Genomic DNA, 21,288 nt, shown 5'->3' on the forward strand with positions numbered 1-21,288 from the left:
CTAGCATCTGTCTGCCAAGTGTGCAGAAAACGCACTAGTTCTAACATTTGATCTGTATGATTAGGACTGAGCTGGATTTACAAAAATAAAATCAAATTAGAGCGGAAAAATAAATCAATATATATTTAATAGTTTGATTTATAGGTGTGCATTTACGCACACTTGGTGACAGATGCTAGTATTTTGAACATTTGATCTAGCACCAAAAATAATAATTAAATTAACCAGTGTTGGAGTTAATCACTGACATATGACAGGATGAAAAAAATCCAATAATATCTGATCCACTTTTATGATCCACTTCTGTCAGTCTGCCCAGGGCAGCTGTGGCTACAGATGTAGTTTACCACCACCAGAGGGAGAATGTGAGAGCGAATGAATAATGGGTCAATAATGTAAAGCGCTTTGGGTGTCTAGAAAGGCGCTATATAAATCCAATCCATTATTATTATTATGGAGTATATTGAAAAAATAATTTTTTGTGTTTTTTGCATCCAAAAAAAAAAAATGGTTTGTTTCCATTACAACCACGGCTTTTAAATGTGACAATTATTGAGTATTTGGTATTTTTATTTACGGCTCAAGTTGTTGAAATAGAAAAAAGTGTAAAAGAATTAAAAACAAACTGTATGAAATGTTTTTGACATTATTCCACAAGTGTGCCAAAAAGGCTCACTTGGTGCTCAGTAAGGGCCCTGGTGAACAGGATACCAGAGGGATCATTCTAAAAGAACAACAACAAATGAAAACACAACACATGAACATGTCTGAGCAGCACAGTCTTACCAGTTATTTTGTTAATATAATGTCCATTTTTTCCACGTGTTGTTCATTTGTGGTTCTCGTCGTCTCAGTCTGTGTTAGTTTTTCCATTAGACATACGTCCTCCATCCTGTTTATCCATTAACCCTTTGATGGTACGTTCATCTTCCCCCATTTCCTTGTTCTACATTTTTTTGCAGCTATCAACCTCACCTTTACCAAATATTTATCATCTCACGTATAGTCCCATCACCAAAGACTTTCAGGTTTCTTTGGAACTGTGTATCCTAATACTTGACACAGGACATTGTAGATCATTTCCCAATATTCCCAAAGTTTTGAACATTTCCACCAAACATGAGAATGGTCAACATCCATCTGCCTGCATTCCCTCCAACATTCCTGATGCCTCTGGAACTGTTCACTTTGAAACGTGGGTGGAATGAAAAATCCCATCAGGTTTTTCCAGGCACATTCCCTCCATGTCCCAGAGCTAGAACACTCTCATAAACACAGGTACCAGCTGGTACTTAAAGGGTACTAATGCTTGTCTCTGGGGGTGGACTTTTTCAGACATTTCTGTACCCTTTGAAATAGTCCATTTTTGTACCTTTAGTACTTTACATGGAAAGAAAACTCATATAGTTGATAATGCCATGATGGTTAAAGTTTGAACCAGTGGGACTAACTGGAAAAAAAAAACAGCATAGGCAAGACATGGAGGTGTGAATGAAAAGTGGATCAAACACAGATTATGGCGATAATCAGAGGTTCGAAGAAGAGAAAGAAATGATTAGGTTATTATCACTGAGCTAATTGGGCTATTAAATTAAAACACAAACTATTATTAAATATAATATAGAGTAATTACAGTATGATATATAATAAATAATGTGCTTAGCCAGGGGTGTCAAACATGTGGCCCAGGGACCAAAACTGGCCCGCCAAAGGTTCCAGTCCGGCCCTGGGATGAATTTACAAAAACTACACTTCAGATATTAACGATCAAAGATGTGGAACTTGTCTTAGTTCAGGTTCCACACACAGGACAATGTGATCTCAACTAAAATAATAAAAGCAGAATAATCTCTAAATAAAGACTCCAAATGTTCTGAGTTTAATGTGAAAAAACACAATATTCCATTACACCTATGAATAATGACAACTCCAGATTTTTGTCTTTGTTTTAGCGTAAAAACTTAAATTAAATTATGAAAATATTAACTTTTACAAACTATCCTTGAACAATAAAATCTGAAAAACCTGAACCTTAGCTTTGTTAGTAAAATTTGAACCTCGTTCTTCCTCTTATTAAATATTTGATTCCCTTTGTAGATCCAATCTGTAATCTGCATGTGCAAATGGGAAGTTGAGGTGTAGTATTGTTAAAACTGCACTTGTTTTTCTCAAGAAATTTCAGTTTTTTCACATCATTTTTGTTTGGATAGTTTGTAAAAGTACATATTTTCATAATTTAATTTGGATTGCTCTAAAACAGAGACAAACATTTGGAGTGGTCATTATTTACAGGTTATCATGTTGTTGTTTTCCTGGTCCGGTCCACTGTGGATCAGTTTGGACTGAATGTGGAACTGAACTAACATGAGTCTGACAGGCCTGTGCTCAGCCTCATGTCTGAACTCTAGTTAGTCCTACTGTTCAGTTCTAACCTGTAGTCTGTTCTCATGGTCTACACACAGGTTTACTGCTGCAGGGTTCCTTAGAGTACACATGTGGACTGGACAGAACTGTGGAGCCTTTTTCATCGTCCAAAGGGGACATTCTGGCCTCCTGCAGACCAATACTGTACTTCTGAGAGAACATTGTTCAAAAATGTCCTTATAGGTACAGAAAGGTTCTGATCTTGTACCTCTGTTTTTGAGAGTGTAGTCGTTTGATGGAATTTCCACATGTTTAGCCGATCTATCATCAATTTCTGTGTCAAATTCTCTTTCCCAGTTCACTTTTACATAGTAAGTTGTTTGCTTATTGAGGTTTATGAAGGCTTTACATAATGCTCAGATGATCCTAGTTTTGCTGTCTTTAAATGCTTTAGTCATCATTTGAACCCCACCGCTCTCTTCCATGGGGGGTCCCACCTGCACTCAAAAAAAATGATTCTTGGCTCTAATAAACATGAAGTAATATTTTAAAGTAAAATGTAACTGAAATATATGAAATTTAAAGTTTATTTATCTGAAAAGTCAAACATAATGTGAATATGCTTAGTATAAAGTGAATCTAAACAAATAAAGTAAACTTTATTTACTAGATCACATAAAAAGGCTGAGCGTCACAGTCAAACACAGTTTATGTAGAAGTTTGCATTAACTAAAGCAAATCTGACTGAAGGTCTTTAATTTACTCATATTGACTCAATATGATAGAAAAAACATTGTATTAAATGCAACTCTTTACATTAAACTTATGTAATAAAATTACATGGAAAATTTACATGTAATTAAAATGCATAAAGTCTACATTTTTGGCTTAATTATTTTTTTGAGTGTGTATTTCCCCTTCAGAATAGTCTCGTTTGAAGATAACAGAAAAAAAATCATGTTTCTCAAGTTGATATTTTTGTGCCAAAGTTTGGAAACTCTCCGCTCTCCCATTATTTTCCAGAACCCTCTAAGCTGTAACTCCCATAGCTGCCCAATATTTACAGTTTGGGTCAGTTTTAGATGGCATAAATTTACTACCATATGCTATCCATTTTAGTTCTGTTGCACACCTTTGGACTACCCCAGACTCATTTTAGGGACGTACAACACACAGCTGTACTGCCATGGTGATCTGGGACCAGACCAGACTCAGAGTTCAGGTTTGCCCTTATGCAAAGAAAATATATTTCTCTATATATTGACAGTCAGTATATTACTGACTGAAAAATATATTACTGTATAATATATATTTATATTTAAAATATACAGAATAATATATTGTGTCAATATATTTTGTATTATATTACAATATATTGAAAAATACATAAGGAATTGCCGCTTTCCATATATTGAAACATATATGACAATATATTTACTTCTATATGTAAATATATGTCATTATATATTTTGTAATACACTTCATAATGCATGTATGCATATTTACATACATATATTGTCTAGTTTATTGCTAAATATATGTAATTATATATTTAGTAATACACTTCAAAAAATATGCATGTATATATATATATATATATATTTACATCTTTTTCATCCTATGTTGCCAAAATGACTAAGAAGGCATCTTTTATCAGTTAACACTTTTTTCATGTATATCACGATGCATATTTTCATGAAATATGTTATTATGCATACCAAGTAATGTAAGTGTTGATAAATATCTGCTTTATGTAAACTTGTGTCAATGGAAAGAAATTGAGTTTCAATAAAACTATATGTAAAAATATAGGGCAGTTTTTGTCTGCATTGCAATATATGTTTTATATGTATCAATATATGATTAAAGCATATATTGCAGTATATTGGAAAATATATGCACTACTTTCCCATATATGGAAATGTATTTTTTAATATAATGCATTATATTTTTCAATATATTGCCATATATTTTTGTTTCATAAGGGTGGACACTGGACAAGGACCGGACTGGAAAAGACAAATGAGCCAAGTTTCTGTTTTTGAACAGTTTGTACAGTTTGCACTTGAATGTTCTGAGGTGTTCAGGGTAAATGGGCTCATTGCAGCCACTGATATTGTTAAATTTTCATCTTTGTTACCAAAATTTGTTTGTTGTTTCTAAAAAAAAGTGACTTTATTTTCATAGTTGTAAGGTAATTGCGTATTTCCTATTTTTATTTGGACAAATATTGTCTCATGGAGCAGTCGTGTTGAGTTTATTTGTATTGTCCAAGCTAAAAAATCTGTTATTTTTAATTTGAACAATAAATTGTTCACGGAAAAGCAAAAAGTAATTGTTACAATACTGATGTTTCTTTCAGTAGAAGTTAGAATGGGCACAGCTCCTCTACCTCCTGAACTTCAGACTGCTCCTTTATCTCCTGTCTTTCATTCATGGACACACTGATGAATCCAGGTGTGTCTGACCACAGTAGCACAACAAGTAGCAGCAGACACACCTGGAATAATCAGTGTGTCCATGAATGAAAGACAGGAGATAAAGGAGCAGTCTGAAGTTCAGGAGGTAGAGGAGCTGTGCACAGAGCCCATTCTAACTTTTACTGAAAGAAACATCAGTATTGTAACAATTACTTTTTGCTTTTCCGTGAATAATTTATTATTCAAATTAAAAATAACAGATTTTTTAGCTTGGACAATACAAATAAACTCAACATGAGTCCACTGTGCCACTGTTCAAATGTTGTTAGGGTTGAGGGGGGGGGGGGGGGGGGGGGCTGAAGATTTTTCATCCTCCAAAAGGGGGGGGCCACAGAAAAAAGATGGAGAAGCACCGCTCTAATGGCACTCACAGAAACGCCTTTGGAACATGTTAGATTTTGTCCTGATGCTGAAGGTTCATGAAGGTATGGGTCACCAAGAGAAATGTAAGTCTGACCAGAAGAAGACCACCCCCTAAGGCGGGGCAGTCCACCTCCTGTCAGTTCAGTTCCACATTCAGCTCAGTCTGGTCTGCAATGGGCCCGACCAGGAAAATAAGAACAGAGTAATATAGAAACAATGTCAACTCCAAACTTTTCTGTTGTAGAGCAAAAAAAGTGAATTTACATGATGAAAAGTTTTACATCTACAAACTATCCTTTCAAAAGATGTGAATAACATGAAAAAAAAAGAAAAAATCAGTGTCATTTGAACACTCTTCTGCCTCAGTTTATCATTTCCACATGTTCGTTAGAACGTACAGATCACAGTGGATCTACAAACACACACAACATTTAAGAACAGACAGAATACTGGTAAAAGTTGTACTGACTTCTCTTCAGACATTTCAGGTTATTCACTTTTTTTTTTTTTCAAAATTATACTTTGTTTTAGTGTAAATACATGAAAATATATATATTTACAAAGAGAAACCTTTGGAGTTGTCCTTATTTTTATGTTAATATGGTTGTATTTTACTGGTCTGACCCACTTGAGACTGAAATAGTCTGAAGTGGAACCTGAACATGTCAGTTTATTCACAGTTTTTGCAAAATTACACTTTGTTTTAGTGTAAATACTTGAAAATATTTACATTTGAAAAGAGAAAATTTTGGAGTTGTGGGTATTTCTAGGTTGTTACAGTAGTATTTTACTGATCCAACCCACTGTAGATCATACTGGTCTGAATGTGGAACCTGAACTAAAAGGATCGTCAATATCTTTGTATAATTTTTGCATTTCACAAATTCATCCAAAGGGCCGGACTGGACCCTTTGGTGGGCCGGATCTGGCCTCCGGGCCGCGTGTTTGACACCTGTGCCGTAAAGGAAACACTGAACTCCCAGCAGTCTGTTCATCTCAGCTCAAAACAACTCCAACCACTTCAGCTCTAGTGAATGCAAACTAACACCACCGATCCCACGTCTCTCACCGCTGGATTGGCAGGTTTGGTTGTCTGATGCCAGGAAATATCCATCGGCGCAGGAGCAAAGTTTGGGAGTTTCCTCTTCGTTGCAGAAATGTTCACAGCCACCATTGTTGTGTTCACACGACAAACCAACGTCTGCAACGAGACAAAAGAACATGAAGTTCAACACCAAACTCTTTTCCTCCACAGGAACTTTTTAGCTCATCGACCACCAGGCCATGAGCCGCCGCGCAGTCTGTCCTGTTCGATGTCGAAATATTTGTCGTTGTTGTCTTAGTTGTTGTCTTTGTCGTCATCTTTGTCTTCATTGTTGTCTTGGTCATCTTTGTCGTCTTCGTCATTGTTGTCTTTGTCATCTTTGTCATCACTGTTGTCTTTGTCTTCGTCAGTGTTTTCTTCATTGTTGCCTGTCATTAGTATCATCAACATAGACCAGAACCAGGACTGGAACATAGACCAGAACCAGGACTGGAACACAGAACAGAACCAGGACTGGAACACAGAACAGAACCAGGACTGGAACATAGACCAGAACCAGGAGTGGAACATAGACCAGAACCAGGACTGGAACATAGACCAGAACCAGGACTGGAACACAGAACAGAACCAGGAGTGGAACATAGACCAGAACCAGGACTGGAACACAGAACAGAACCAGGACTGGAACACAGAACAGAACCAGGACTGGAACATAGACCAGAACCAGGACTGGAACACAGAACAGAACCAGGACTGAAACATAGACCAGAACCAGGACTGGAACACAGAACAGAACCAGACAGCCCCACACATTCTCCTGGTTCTGATCCACATAGAACCCAGAACAGGGCCTGTGGGACGGTGTGAGTGTTCTCTGTGGACTCTGGTGTGTTTGGCTTCAGTTGGATGTACTTGTGTGACAGGAGACTCCCGTGTATCCGTCCCGGCAGTAGCAGGTGAAGTTACCGATCCCGTCTTTACACGTTCCTCCGTTGGCGCACGGCACGGACTGACATGCATCACCGTCTGCAAAAGCAGAAGAACAGGACTGAGCAGCGGAGCCCACACCGGCCCATCCTTCCTGGAAAACAACTGGAATAATGTCGTCTGCGGTTTGTCCATCTGACGGACACGTGGTTGAAAACCCTCTGTGTGTGACGTGGAAATGGAAAGTTTTACCGTAATATAAGGCCCAGAACTCATCCTGGAAGGAAGAAAACAACGAGTTACTGCCACGAAAACCACACGACTGATGATCAGTGTGTTCTAGATTTGTTTATCACTAGGTTAGCTTAATTCGACTAAAACGAGGCCGCAATCATTTCAGAACTAGACGTCGGACCGTGGATCTGTTGTAATTGGATTTTCTTTACAAGAAACAAAAGAAAAACTAGTGGTTCACTGACTTCCATTTTAAAATAGAAGAATCAAAATGGAATTTCAAGCCTTTTTTTTCCAGTGTCAAAACAGATAAACCTAATTTAAAAAAAAAAAAAAAAAAAAACAGATTGATTTTAATTTTCTCTAATAACAAAAAAATGAAGTCAGTACCTGACAGAAATGGAAAAACGAAACAAAAACACCTGTTTTTTTTTTTTTTTTCATTTTCTGAGACCGGATGTTGTCATTTTCAGGGAAACAGCGCTAATGCTTCGGTCACAAAGATTCTTACGAATAACGTGTTTGTGTGAATCTTCCAGTTCGTACAAATCTGGAGTTCGTAGACATTCGTGGAAGGAGCAGTACGTTCTTACGGCCGTCTTACTAAATTGGTATGGCTGGTGTTTCATTCGCAAGAGCAACTTGAGGCCTCCGTCAGAAAATGAGGGCATTTTGTCGTACTTAAACCATACAGTCGTAAGCGTGCTTTGGGCCCCTCCCACGTCTTACCTTCAGCCACTTCATGAATTGAATTGTAAAAACTTTTTCGTTAACTGAAACGAATAAAAACTATAATTAAAAGAAAAAAATGATAACTGAAACTGTATTGTGTGAACTACAACTGAACTACAACTGAACTACAACTGAACTACAACTAAACTAAACTAAACTACAACTAAACTACAACTGAACTAAACTAAACTAAACTAAACTAAACTACAACTGAACTACAACTGAACTAAACTAAACTACAACTAAACTACAACTGAACTACAACTGAACTAAACTAAACTACAACTGAACTACAACTGAACTACAACTGAACTAAACTAAACTACAACTGAACTACAACTGAACTACAACTAAACTACAACTAAACTAAACTAAACTACAACTGAACTACAACTAAACTAAACTACAACTAAACTAAACTACAACTAAACTACAACTGAACTACACCTGAACTACAACTAAACTACAACTGAACTACAACTAAACTACAACTGAACTACAACTAAACTAAAACTAAACTACAACTAACTACAACTGAACTACAACTAAACTAAACTACAACTAAACTAAACTACAACTAAACTACAACTGAACTACACCTGAACTACAACTAAACTACAACTGAACTACAACTAAACTACAACTGAACTACAACTAAACTAAAACTAAACTACAACTAAACTACAACTGAACTACAACTAAACTACAACTGAACTACAACTGAACTACAACTGAACTACAACTGAACTACAACTAAACTACAACTGAACTAAACTACAACTAAACTACAACTGAACTACACCTGAACTACAACTAAACTACAACTGAACTACAACTAAACTAAAACTAAACTACAACTAAACTACAACTGAACTACAACTAAACTAAACTACAACTGAACTACAACTGAACTACAACCTAAACTACAACTAAACTACAACTGAACTACAACTAAACTACAACTAAACTACAACTGAACTACAACTAAACTACAACTGAACTACAACTAAACTAAAACTAAACTACAACTGAACTACAACTAAACTACAACTGAACTACAACTAAACTACAACTGAACTACAACTAAACTACAGCTAAACTAAAACTAAACTACAACTAAACTACAACTGAACTACAACTGAGCTACAACTGAACTACAACTGAACTACAACTAAACTACAACTAAACTACAACTGAACTACAACTAAACTACAACTGAACTACAACTGAACTACACCTGAACTACAACTGAACTACAACTAAACTAAACTAAACTACAACTAAACTACAACTGAACTAAACTAAACTACAACTAAACTACAACTGAACTACAACTGAACTACAACTAAACTAAACTACAACTAAACTACAACTGAACTAAACTAAACTAAACTAAACTAAACTACAACTGAACTACAACTGAACTAAACTAAACTACAACTAAACTACAACTGAACTACAACTGAACTAAACTAAACTACAACTGAACTACAACTGAACTACAACTGAACTAAACTAAACTACAACTGAACTACAACTGAACTACAACTAAACTACAACTAAACAAAAACTACAACTGACTACAACTAAACTAAACTACAACTAAACTAAACTACAACTAAACTACAACTGAACTACACCTGAACTACAACTAAACTACAACTGAACTACAACTAAACTACAACTGAACTACAACTAAACTAAAACTAAACTACAACTAAACTACAACTGAACTACAACTAAACTAAACTACAACTAAACTAAACTACAACTAAACTACAACTGAACTACACCTGAACTACAACTAAACTACAACTGAACTACAACTAAACTACAACTGAACTACAACTAAACTAAAACTAAACTACAACTAAACTACAACTGAACTACAACTAAACTACAACTGAACTACAACTGAACTACAACTAAACTACAACTGAACTACAACTGAACTACAACTAAACTACAACTAAACTACAACTGAACTACAACTAAACTACAACTGAACTACAACTAAACTAAAACTAAACTACAACTAAACTACAACTGAACTACACCTGAACTACAACTAAACTACAACTGAACTACAACTAAACTAAAACTAAACTACAACTAAACTACAACTGAACTACAACTAAACTACAACTGAACTACAACTGAACTACAACTAAACTACAACTAAACTACAACTGAACTACAACTGAACTACAACTAAACTACAACTAAACTACAACTGAACTACAACTAAACTACAACTGAACTACAACTAAACTAAAACTAAACTACAACTAAACTACAACTGAACTACAACTAAGCTACAACTGAACTACAACTGAACTACAACTAAACTACAACTAAACTACAACTGAACTACAACTAAACTACAACTGAACTACAACTGAACTACACCTGAACTACAACTAAACTACAACTGAACTACAACTAAACTACAACTGAACTACAACAGAACTACAACTAAACTAAACTACAACTAAGCATTTAAGAAAGAAATGAAAACTAATAAAAACTATCAAACCTGCTCTAAAAATGAATTCAAATGAACTGAATTAGAGAAAAAAAAAAGTCCAAACTAAATAAAACTAAACTAGAATAAAAATCCAGAACTATTAGAACCTTGCCACAAATGTCTACGAACTCCAGATTGCGTACAAACTGGAAGATTCATATGAATCCATCATTCGTGGCATTAGCGCCCTTTCCTTGTAAATGAGAACATCCGGTCTCAGAAAATGAAAAAAAAAAAAAAAAAAAAAAAAAACAGGTGTTTTTGGTCCATTTTTCCACTTCTGTCAGGTACTAACTTTATTTTTTTTTTTTTAGAAAAAGAAAACAAAAATCAATCAGTTTTTTTTTAAATTTGGTTTATCTGTTTTGACTCTGAAAAAGAAAAACGCCTTGAAATGAAATTGTAATTTTTCTATTTCCAAATGAAACTCAGTGAACCTCAGGTTAGCTTAGCGGCCCACAGGCTGTTAGCTGTTGTCGTCATGTGGTCTCCGGCGTCATCGTCTGTCGTCCGTTACAAAACTTTCAGTCTTCTTCTCCAAAACTACAATTCCCATTGACTCCAAACTTGGTATACAGCGTCTTTATGATGATGTCGACCAAAGGCAGTGAAATTATTTGGGTCTGGATCTGATTCCAGATTTGGTGCAACTTTGAAAAATGTCCCCATTATCAGAGACAGAAGTGCCGGTCAGCTCCAGGGCCGTTGGTCCCATTTGTTTTGTTTTGTTTGTGAGGAGAAAATCCAGTAACCAACAGATCCAGGGAGCGCCGTAGACCAGAGGCTTTGACCCGTGTCCAGGTGTCAGCCTCAGACTGCACTGGTCGGTGGACTTTTGTGTCCATGCCAGAGGGGACTACCGTCATCTCCTTGTTCTCGAAGATCTCTCGAGCCTCCTCCCAGTCGCAGACCTCCTCCATACATTCCCTCTCCATGTTGCCCGCTTTCAGCTCCTCCAGGAAACTGTTGGCTCGGGTCCGCCGGCGCAGGACCTGCGTGGCCTCGTCACCGTCCAGGAACACTGGAGAGGAAACACCAGACCATCATCATCATCAGCTCCAGTCTGAAACCTGTGGTCTTTGTTTACAGACTGAGGTACCAGGTCTACTGGGGTTTCAACAGGACTGGTACTGTAGGTGAAGTACATGGTCCATCTAAGACCTGGACTATGGACCACATGAACACAAGTCCCAGCGTCCAAACCCACTGATGGAACAGGACTGAGCTCAGGTCATGGTGGACACATGGAGCTTTAGTTCCAACACACCACGAGTTTCACTGATACTGGTCCAACAGTTCTGTCCATCACATCAGATCTACAGTTGATGATGGAGAGTCAACCTGAACCTGGACCTAAAGTTGAACCTGAGCCTAAAGTTGAACCTGAGCCTAAAGTTGAACCTGGACCTAAAGTTGAACCTGGACCTAAAGTTGAACCTGGACCTAAAGTTGAACCTGGAGCTCAAGTTGAACCTGGAGCTAAAGTTGAACCTGAACATAAAGTTGAACCTGGAGCTAAAGTTGAACCTGGACATAAAGTTGAACCTGAGCCTAAAGTTGAACTCATTCTAATTACAGCCTGTTTTCAAGTGCAGGACGTCACAGGTCAAAGGTGTTGAAGGACGGTAATGAAGCACCAACTCTGGAAGAGTCCAAATATTCAACCAGAAACAAACGACTCCAGCTGAGTTAAAAACTGTTCAAAATGTATCGATCTAACCTGGAAGAACGACGGTCACAGGTCAGAGGTCACAGGTCACAGGTCAGAGGTCTTACCGTGTCCGTGAACCTGAAGGAAACAGACGAGAAGTAAAGAAGCACGACAGAAGAACGACATGATACTGAACTGAACTGAACTGGACAACACACACAAATATATACACACACACACACACACACACACACGCACACACATAAACACACCCACACAAGTACACACACACCTACACACATAAATACACTAACACACATACACACACACACACACACAAATATATGCACACACACACACACACACACATAAATACACCCACACAAGTACACACACACCTACACACATAAATACACTAACACACATACACACACACACACACACACACAAATATATGCACACACACACACACACACATAAATACACACACATACAGGTGAGTTAGTGATTCATTGGACAAACACTGTGTGTGTTTTCATGGGTTCTCTTCAGTTCAGTGGGTTAGAGTTAAAGTTAAAGTTGGAGTTAAAGTTAGATTCAAAGTTAGAGTTAAAGTTAGAATAAGAGTTAAAGTTAGAGTTAGAGTTGGAGTTAGAGTTGGAGTTGGAGTTGGAGTTGGAGTTAAAGTTAGATTCAAAGTTAGAGTTAAAGTTAGAATAAGAGTTAAAGTTAGAGTTAGAGTTGGAGTTGGAGTTAGAGTTAGAGTTAGATTTAAAGTTAGAGTTAGAGTTGAAGTTAGAGTTAGCGTTACAGTTAGAGTTAGCATTAGAGTTGAAGTTAGAGTTAAAGTTAGAGTTAGAGTTAAAGTTAGAGTTAGATTTAAAGTTAGAGTTAGAGTTGAAGTTAGAGTTAGCGTTCGAGTTAAAGTTAGAGTTAGAGCTAAAGTTAGTTAGTGTTAGTGCTATTTTTAGTGTTTGTGTTATTTTTAGTGTTAGTGTTATTTTTAGTGTTATTTTTAGTGTTAGTGTTATTTTTAGTGTCAGTGTGTGGGTTCAGGTTCTGATAAAGTCAAATGTCAGAACTTCACACATCTAACCATCCATAAGTCGTTTCCAGTTGGATTCGTGCTGCGTTTAATGACACCACAGGACCGTTGGATCTTCTATAGTCTGGTGTCTTAGTGTGAACATGTGGGTCTGACCTGGTCCTGTTCAGGTCTGTCCATGACCGGGTCAACACCGACGTGGACTCTGGTACTTGGTTAAACAAACCCATTTCAGCTCCAGGGTTAAAATTAAACGGACCCAGACCTGATCCAGGATCCAGGTTCAGACCCGGTCACAAACTGTCCCCCTTTAAACAAACACTGACATTTACCATCAGAGTCCAGCCCACAAACGCACCGCTGAGACAGGTGCTCCTGGTGTCTGGGGGGTCGGACTGGGGGTTGGACTGGGGGGTTGGACTGGGGGTTCAGATTGGGGGGTCGGACTGGGGGTTCAGATTGGGGGGTTGGACTGGGGGGTCGGACTGGGGGTCAGACTGGGGGTTCAGACTGGGGGTTCAGATTGGGGGGTCGGACTGGGGGTTGGACTGGGGGTTCGGACTGGGGGGTCGGACTGGGGGGTTGGACTGGGGGTTCAGACTGGGGGGTCGGACTGGGGGTTCGGACTGGGGGTCAGACTGGGGGGTTGGACTGGGGGGTCAGACTGGGTCAGTAACTGAAGGGAGGGGTAAATCTTCTGTATTAGTACAGGGGGGTCAGACTCATGTTGGTTCAGTTCCACATTCAGACTAAAGTGGTCTAAACTGGTCTAAACTGGTCTAAAGTGGTCTAAAGTGGTCTAAACTGGTCTAAAGTGGGCTGAACCAGTCCAATAATCTAAACAATAGGATCAGAACTGATAAATCATGTCAACTCCAAAGTGTTTTCTATGTTTTTGAGTGAAAAAAGTCAAATTCATGATGAAAAAGTGTACATGTACAAACTGAACTGAAAACATGAACAAATATGAACGACCTTCAAATTCTGAAGAAAAATCAGTCATTTGAACAACATTAGGCCTCAGTTGATGGTGTATTCATGTGAATGAGAACGTCCAGATCACAGTGACTGTACAAAAACACCACACTTTTCATACCAGGCAGAATACTGGTCCAGTTCCACAGACTTCTGCTGACATTTCAGGTAGTTTGGGTTTGTTTTTTGGAAAAGGCCAGTCTGTAACTGTAAACATGTTTGGGTGTAATGGGACTTATTCTGTAAACTCAAACTGAGGCGGAACCGGCACCTGAGGAGCTGTCCAATCAGGTTCCAGAGGTGGACAGCGCTAGTTAGCAATATTTTCCTGGGCATGACCCGCCCTACTCTGCCTCTGATTGGCTCATCAGTCCTCATGCCTAAAGTTAACCAATGTAATGAGTGACAGCAGTGAACACCGGCCAATTAGAGGCAGAGGAGGGCGGGTCATGGCTTCACCATCTGAGGGGAAACATGGGTAATGTGGTTCAGATATTTACACATGAGGGGGGTTTGGAAGAGGGTCTAGGACTGACCAATAAGGAGGGAGGAAAAATAGTGGCTCAGACATTCACTGTAGTCGAACCAGCAGAACTTTATTTGTTCACATGGACGATGAACACAAGACCTGAGTGGAGAACAGAGGCTGCACCAAGAGTGACAGATGACATCTACTACTGAGAGCACTGGACCACACTGTGTGTCAACAACAAACACCTGAAGGACACCATGGATCCACTGGGTCCATGGATCCATTGAGTCCAGTTTGGTTGGATGGTTTATCAGATCAGCTGTGGATTAGAAAGGCTGTTACAGTCTAATACTGGAGTCCACATGAGGAGGGGCTGTCAGCTCCCAGAATCCTCTGAGCTCACAGCCCCCCCACCACAACAAGGTGGCAACTCCACGGAGGGGACATGAGGTGAGTCCCCCCAGAGTCCATGAACCCGACCCATCAGAACCTGAGTACAGTTGGTCAGGTGACTGGGATCAGCTGACAGGAAACAGGAAACAGGACAGACATGTAAACACTGGTCTGGACTCACATGGTCTGACCTGATCACCTTTGTTTGCAGAAGGATTTTCTGAGTTCTGATTCTTTGGATGAAAAAAGACCTACATATGCATATAGGCAACAACACCAAGAATAGTAGCAATAAGAACTGCTCCAACAGCCAGTGCAGCTTTATGTCCACGTCTTAGTCCTCCTTCGTCTTCTTTCTCCTTCCTGTTTCCAGTGGAACCTGCAGAACATCCAGGTGTTTGATCAGAGGTCAGAGGTCACAGTATCAGCTGATGTTTGATCAGACTCAGAGGAAACACTGAACTCACCTGGATCTGAGACCTTCAGGACGATGGTGCTGAGGAGTTTAGACTCAGACCTGGATTCCTCTGTTTGGTTCTCCAACTCCTGGATCAGTCGACACTCAAACGTTCCAGAGTCGTTTGTCGTCACGTTCTTCAGAACCACTGACAGGTCTCCACCCATCAGCTGACTGTGGACCAGATCCACATGGTCCCGATAGGATGGGTGCTGGTAATATGGATCAGGTCTACCATCTCTGTAGAAGAAGACGTACTGATCTGGACCCAGGTCTGGTCTGGTCCAATTTACAGCAACGTCTTCAAAGTCCACAACATCTGAAGTGTTACATGGCAGTGTGACATTATCTCCAACATGAGCTGAGATGGACCAAACACCTGAGGGAGGAAAACACAGAGGTCAGAGGTCAACTCCACAGGTCAGAGGTCAGAGGTACTGGTGCATTGTGGGAGAAGTGGCCACTGTCCCTCTGCTGTCTGAGTGAGTAAACAGTTGCAGTTCCACTGGGTTAGAGGAGGTGTTCCAGGTTTGGAGTAAAGCCTGGGTTTACAGAAGGTGACAAAGGTGTGAAGAGCCCATCTGTGAGTGGAATATGATCCACACAAACGGTGTTTAGTCCAGATCCAAACTGGACTAAGACACTTCAGTCTGTTCAACATGAAGGAGAAACTACTGGAATGACCACAGACCCAGACTGGACCTGAAAGTCTGGATCGGTCTGCTGTCTTTTCCATGGATCATCTGGACCTTTGGATGGTTCTGTATGTTCCTGTTCCTCCACTTCTGGACGGACATGCTCTATTTGACATGTGTTGGTCAGTGCTGTCCAGTGGAAAACCAAACCTCCTTCCAACCTGCTCCTCTGGGATCAAACCTGAACCTTAGACAATGGGGCCAGAATGGAAAAGCCGGTCCAGGAGGATTTGACAGACCATGTTCTAGGGGGAACCTATCAGAGAACGGGGTCCCAGCCTTTAAGTCTTTATCCAGTACACTGGCCATCCATCCATCCATCCATCCATCCATCCATCCATCCATCCTAACTTTTGATTGGGTGGCAAGACAGACATTTGGGTCGCTAAGCCCCGCCCATGCCTATCACTGGCCTCGCTGCAGTGGTCTTCTGTCGGTATTTGACGATAAAACTTTGACCTTTTTTCACTTTAAAACTTTCATTTAAATTTTCTAATATATTTCAGTTTTAGATTAAAGAAGAAAAAAATACCAGACAAATCAGTTCACCGATTGAAATTCAATGATTAACCTTAAATTAATCATTAATCATTAATCGTAAAATGAAGCGTATGTAAAAATGAACCATTTCTGCTGTGAAGAACAGACTTTACCTGGAGAGGAGGAAACTGGAGGAAGCACCAGAAGAACCAGTCCACAGAGAAGAAAAAAACAAACCCATTCCATTTGAGCTGAAGAGTTATCAAACAAACACCGTCTGCTCTCAGTCCAACGGTCGAGTTTACTGGAAACAACCACCGACAAACAGAAAAAATAAAGAAAACAACCACCCAGAACAGACGATCCCAGCACAGGTCAACTGTGATTGGCCACTGGGGGGTGACTCCTCCTCCTCCTCCTCTTATCTGAAGCTCTGATTGGTGATGTAAAATTCATCAAATCTAATAAACAAATTCATAGTAAATAATTGCTTCAATCTGTCATTAATTAATAATTTTTAGTCAGAGAATGAACTGAGTGAATCATTGACTCTGATCACTGAAGGTGGTCCCTTCTGGTTCTGGTTGTGGTTCTGGTTGTGGTTCCCCTCATCTCCATGAACCCTGACCTCCTCCTCCTCCTCCTTGGTGGATTCATCTGTCGGTACCAGAGAAGATCTGTGACTCCATCTGATGGAAACAGGACTGAAGGGTTCAAACCCGCAGCAGAAGCAAAGAATCCACAATTCCGAGCATTGGAAGTCCAGCGAACCCTCCACAGACTGGAGTCCTGGATCAGATGTGAACCTGCTCCTGTCACATCCACATTCCTGTCAGCTTTGGTCAGGATTCTGGATCAGACTGTGTGGTCACCTGTCAAACACCTGCTTTACAAACTGGACACACTTTGATCTGCTCACAACATGTCCTCCACTGTTCAAATCCAAACTGTGATGGAGGATGAATGTGAGGAACAGTGAGGAACAGGATCCTGTCAATCAGCTCATATTTACACTTCCATAACATTAGCCTTTCAGAATGTTAGCCTTTCATCACGCTAGCCTTTCATAACATTAGCCTTTCAGAATGTTAGCCTTTCATCACGCTAGCCTTTCATAACATTAGCCTTTCATAGCGTTAGCCTTTCAGAATGTTAGCCTTTCATCACACTAGCCTTTCATAACGTTAGCCTTTCATAACATTAGCCTTTCAGAATGTTAGCCTTTCATCACGCTAGCCTTTCATAACGTTATCCTACTCACACAGTTGAACTATTGCTGACTCCATCTCTTCTTCTCTAAATGTACGGTCATGTGACCCCTAGTTTCAAACAGTGACTCATTCTGAAACCACCTTAAACTGACCTCAGAATTATGGATTCCATCACAGTAGGTTCTCTCTGTAAGTGTCACTCATTTCAAAGACGTTTATTCTGCCTTTCTCATTCACATTTCCAATAATCGCGCATCTTTCAATGTTATGTGCAGTGACCTGTCAATCAACTGGGGCGGCACTGGCACCTGAGGAGCTGTCCAATCAGGTTCCAGAGGTGGACAGAGCTAGTTAGCAATATTTTCCTGGGCATGACCCGCCCTACTCTGCCTCTGATTGGCTCATCAGTCGTCATGCCTAAAGTTAACCAATGTAATCAGTGAAGGGACCAAGTACTGGCCAATCAGAGGCAGAGGAGGGCGGGTCATGGCTTCACCATCTGAGGAGGAAACATGGGTAATTTGGTTCAGATGTTTACTGAATGGTAGAGGTGAGGTAAGGTGCACACTAACGTCAGGGGTGGAATCTTTAAAAGCTTTGGAAAACAAAGGGCCTTATTCAAAATCCACACTATGGCGTGTATAAAGTGACTGATTTACAGAAACAAATTTTAAAAAGTAGGGAAAACACCAGAGTCCTGCACCGGATACCCAATGGGAAACCGGCAAAAACCTTCAGGGACGAATCAATAATTTAAACTAATTTATTTCTCATTTCACTCTCACACATTTGCATGGATGAGACAAAAATGCTTCTTGACGTTCAGTGACAGTGACAATGAAATTCCTGTAAAAAAAAAAAGCTGCCTGCTGTTCCGAAGGTCCCACCCCCCTGCCTGACGGACAGCCCTCCACGTCACCATGAGAGGGAACACTTTCAGTCATTAATGGTATGTAGTTACATGTGTCGAGGTAAAACTAGCTTCCATATTTTATTTGATCTTTTAAAGAATGCAGTCATTTCTGAAAGTACATTTTCTGTTCTTTCATTATCTTCATACATTTGTTGAACTCGTCATTTGTTTTCCTGTGTATGAAAGTGAACTGTTTCTCTTCAGATGAACAGTGGCTCAGACGTATCTGGGTTCAGGTGTTTGGATGACTGACAATCTTCATCAATATGTTCTTTTCAGACACTGTCAGGAGAAACAAATTCACTTCAAATGCCACCAACTAAGAAACAGAAACATGTGAAATGATGGCTTCAGCTGGCTGGTGATCAGGACGGTGGACACAAAAGAAGACTGGAGAGAGGACTGTGACAGTGAAAGGACTTTTTACCCCACACCTCTGAAAGGACGGTCTAAGGGGTGTTGTTTTCGCTTCAGTTTATTTGTTTAACACTTTAGCCACAAAACTATTGTTTGAATTCATGCTAAATTGGGTTTATAGATTGCCAGTGACGCAGAATAGATGTCATTATATTTTGAGAAAAGTACAGTAGATCGTTTAATTTTTTTAAAATGATTTTTTTCAAATCTTCCCATTTACTTATTTTGGGTGAAATATGTGTGAGCAGAGCTGCTGGGATGACATAGGCAAGGTAGGCAGCTGCCTAGGGCCCCCTCGCTGAGGAGGCCCCCGATGGCCGCATGGTCATTTATCTGTACAACTGATCAAAACCCATCCACTGTAAACAAACACCACAGTGAGGCAGCGCTAACCCTCTCCTGTACTGGTTTGAGACTGGGCCCCCCAGACTAGAGGGACTCCCCCTATGCAATGACAAAGGCTATAAGGGTCATGTAGAAGTGACCCCCGCCCTCGCACACCCCCCATCACACCCCCCACCAGTGGAACAGTCTGTCCACACTGAGCACAGCGGTGTGAGCATTTAAGAAGAACAGCAATGATGAAGCTCCTGCCCTGCAGGGTTTGAAAAAAGACAAAAAAGGAAAGAAGAAGAAGAAGAAGAAGAAGAAGACAAACCCCAACGACACAGCAGTAAGTATGAAGTAAAGCACTGTTTTGTCCAAATAGGCCACAACTGTGGGATCTGTTTGAAAGTGTGTGAACAAAAGCCCTCCCATCAGTGACCAAACACACAGACAGATGTTAGCATGGGGGGGGGGGGGTCAGTTCCAGACCTGATCACATACACACAACACAACTGTGTTCTGTTGAAGAGTTTAAGGACAAAACAAACACAACTTCTGCATCGGCCTTTTCTACTGTTGGACAGCGTTCCAAAACTTCTTCTGAGCTAAATAATTCTGATGTGGAGGACCGAAGTACGACAGCATTAACAGTCTGTAGTCCTGAAAAGCCAAAGCTCCGCCTACTGAAGTGTTTGGACTTCCTCTGGACGGTGGTCCGCCCCTGCTGCCGTCACCCACACAACTGGAACCCAGACTGAACCCTCTGCTCCTCTGAAGAACATCCAGTTTGGACACAGAGTCCATCAGGTTCAGTGCACACTTTCAGTTAGCTAGCAGGTTCTGCTGGTGTTCTGTCCGTCTCTCCATGAGGTGCTTTTCTTACATTTCTGTCAGTGACAGTTTGTGTCATTCCCATCAACAAGGCCGAACTGAAGACACTGTGTCCTGTACTACACTCCAGTGGATACTCTGTGTGTGTAATACAGAGTAATTCATGACTCAGTAAATGCACCAGAAAACAGGAAATCACATCTGGGTTTTAGTTTTCTTCTTCGGTGATTCGACCACCACATCTCCACGTATTAGGGGCCTCACTTTACTTTCTTGCCTAGGGCCCCCAGATATCTTGAAACGGCCCTGTGTGCGAGGGGTGGGGTTTGTTGTGCCTGGCACCACTTGTTAATTATTGCTAATGTAGTTAATTATTGGGGTGATTGCATTTTCTAACAGTGTTCAAATTAATTGTCCCCACTTTCATACTTCAGTAAATATTCAGCGGTGTTCAGGTAAGTATTCTAACTCTGCCCGCTCAAATGAACACAGGCTACATTTCAAACATTTTCAAGCTTTTTCATGTCTACCATTCCTGCCTTCACATTTTTTCAACACTTACTTTCAGCTCAGTCATCAGAACCAGCGGCTCAGCTCAGTAGTTATTTGTTCTGCTTGTTCTTTATGAAAGGACATATCTTAATGGAACATTATGCTGTTGATATGTTCCCTTAATATGATCTGTTCTGTTGTCTGTCCTCCTTTACTATAAGTGTGTAGATCTGAGGTCAAACTGGTTTTAGATCTGA

General features: G+C 40.0%; 1 protein-coding gene across 1 annotated transcript in view; it reads right to left on the reverse strand.

The window, feature by feature from the left end:
- The window catches only part of LOC115438377 (coagulation factor X-like), a 34,422-nt gene that overhangs the window by 5,682 nt on the left and 7,452 nt on the right, over positions 1–21,288 (reverse strand). The window contains 8 exon segments of the mRNA XM_030161952.1: positions 6,277–6,408; positions 7,165–7,278; positions 7,432–7,456; positions 11,533–11,693; positions 12,449–12,461; positions 13,701–13,788; positions 15,464–15,587; positions 15,676–16,044. Coding sequence (XP_030017812.1) covers positions 6,277–6,408; positions 7,165–7,278; positions 7,432–7,456; positions 11,533–11,693; positions 12,449–12,461; positions 13,701–13,788; positions 15,464–15,587; positions 15,676–16,044 — 1,026 coding nt within the window.

This window comes from Sphaeramia orbicularis, chromosome 18, assembly GCF_902148855.1.
Source record: "Sphaeramia orbicularis chromosome 18, fSphaOr1.1, whole genome shotgun sequence".
NCBI classification, from domain to species: domain Eukaryota; kingdom Metazoa; phylum Chordata; class Actinopteri; order Kurtiformes; family Apogonidae; genus Sphaeramia; species Sphaeramia orbicularis.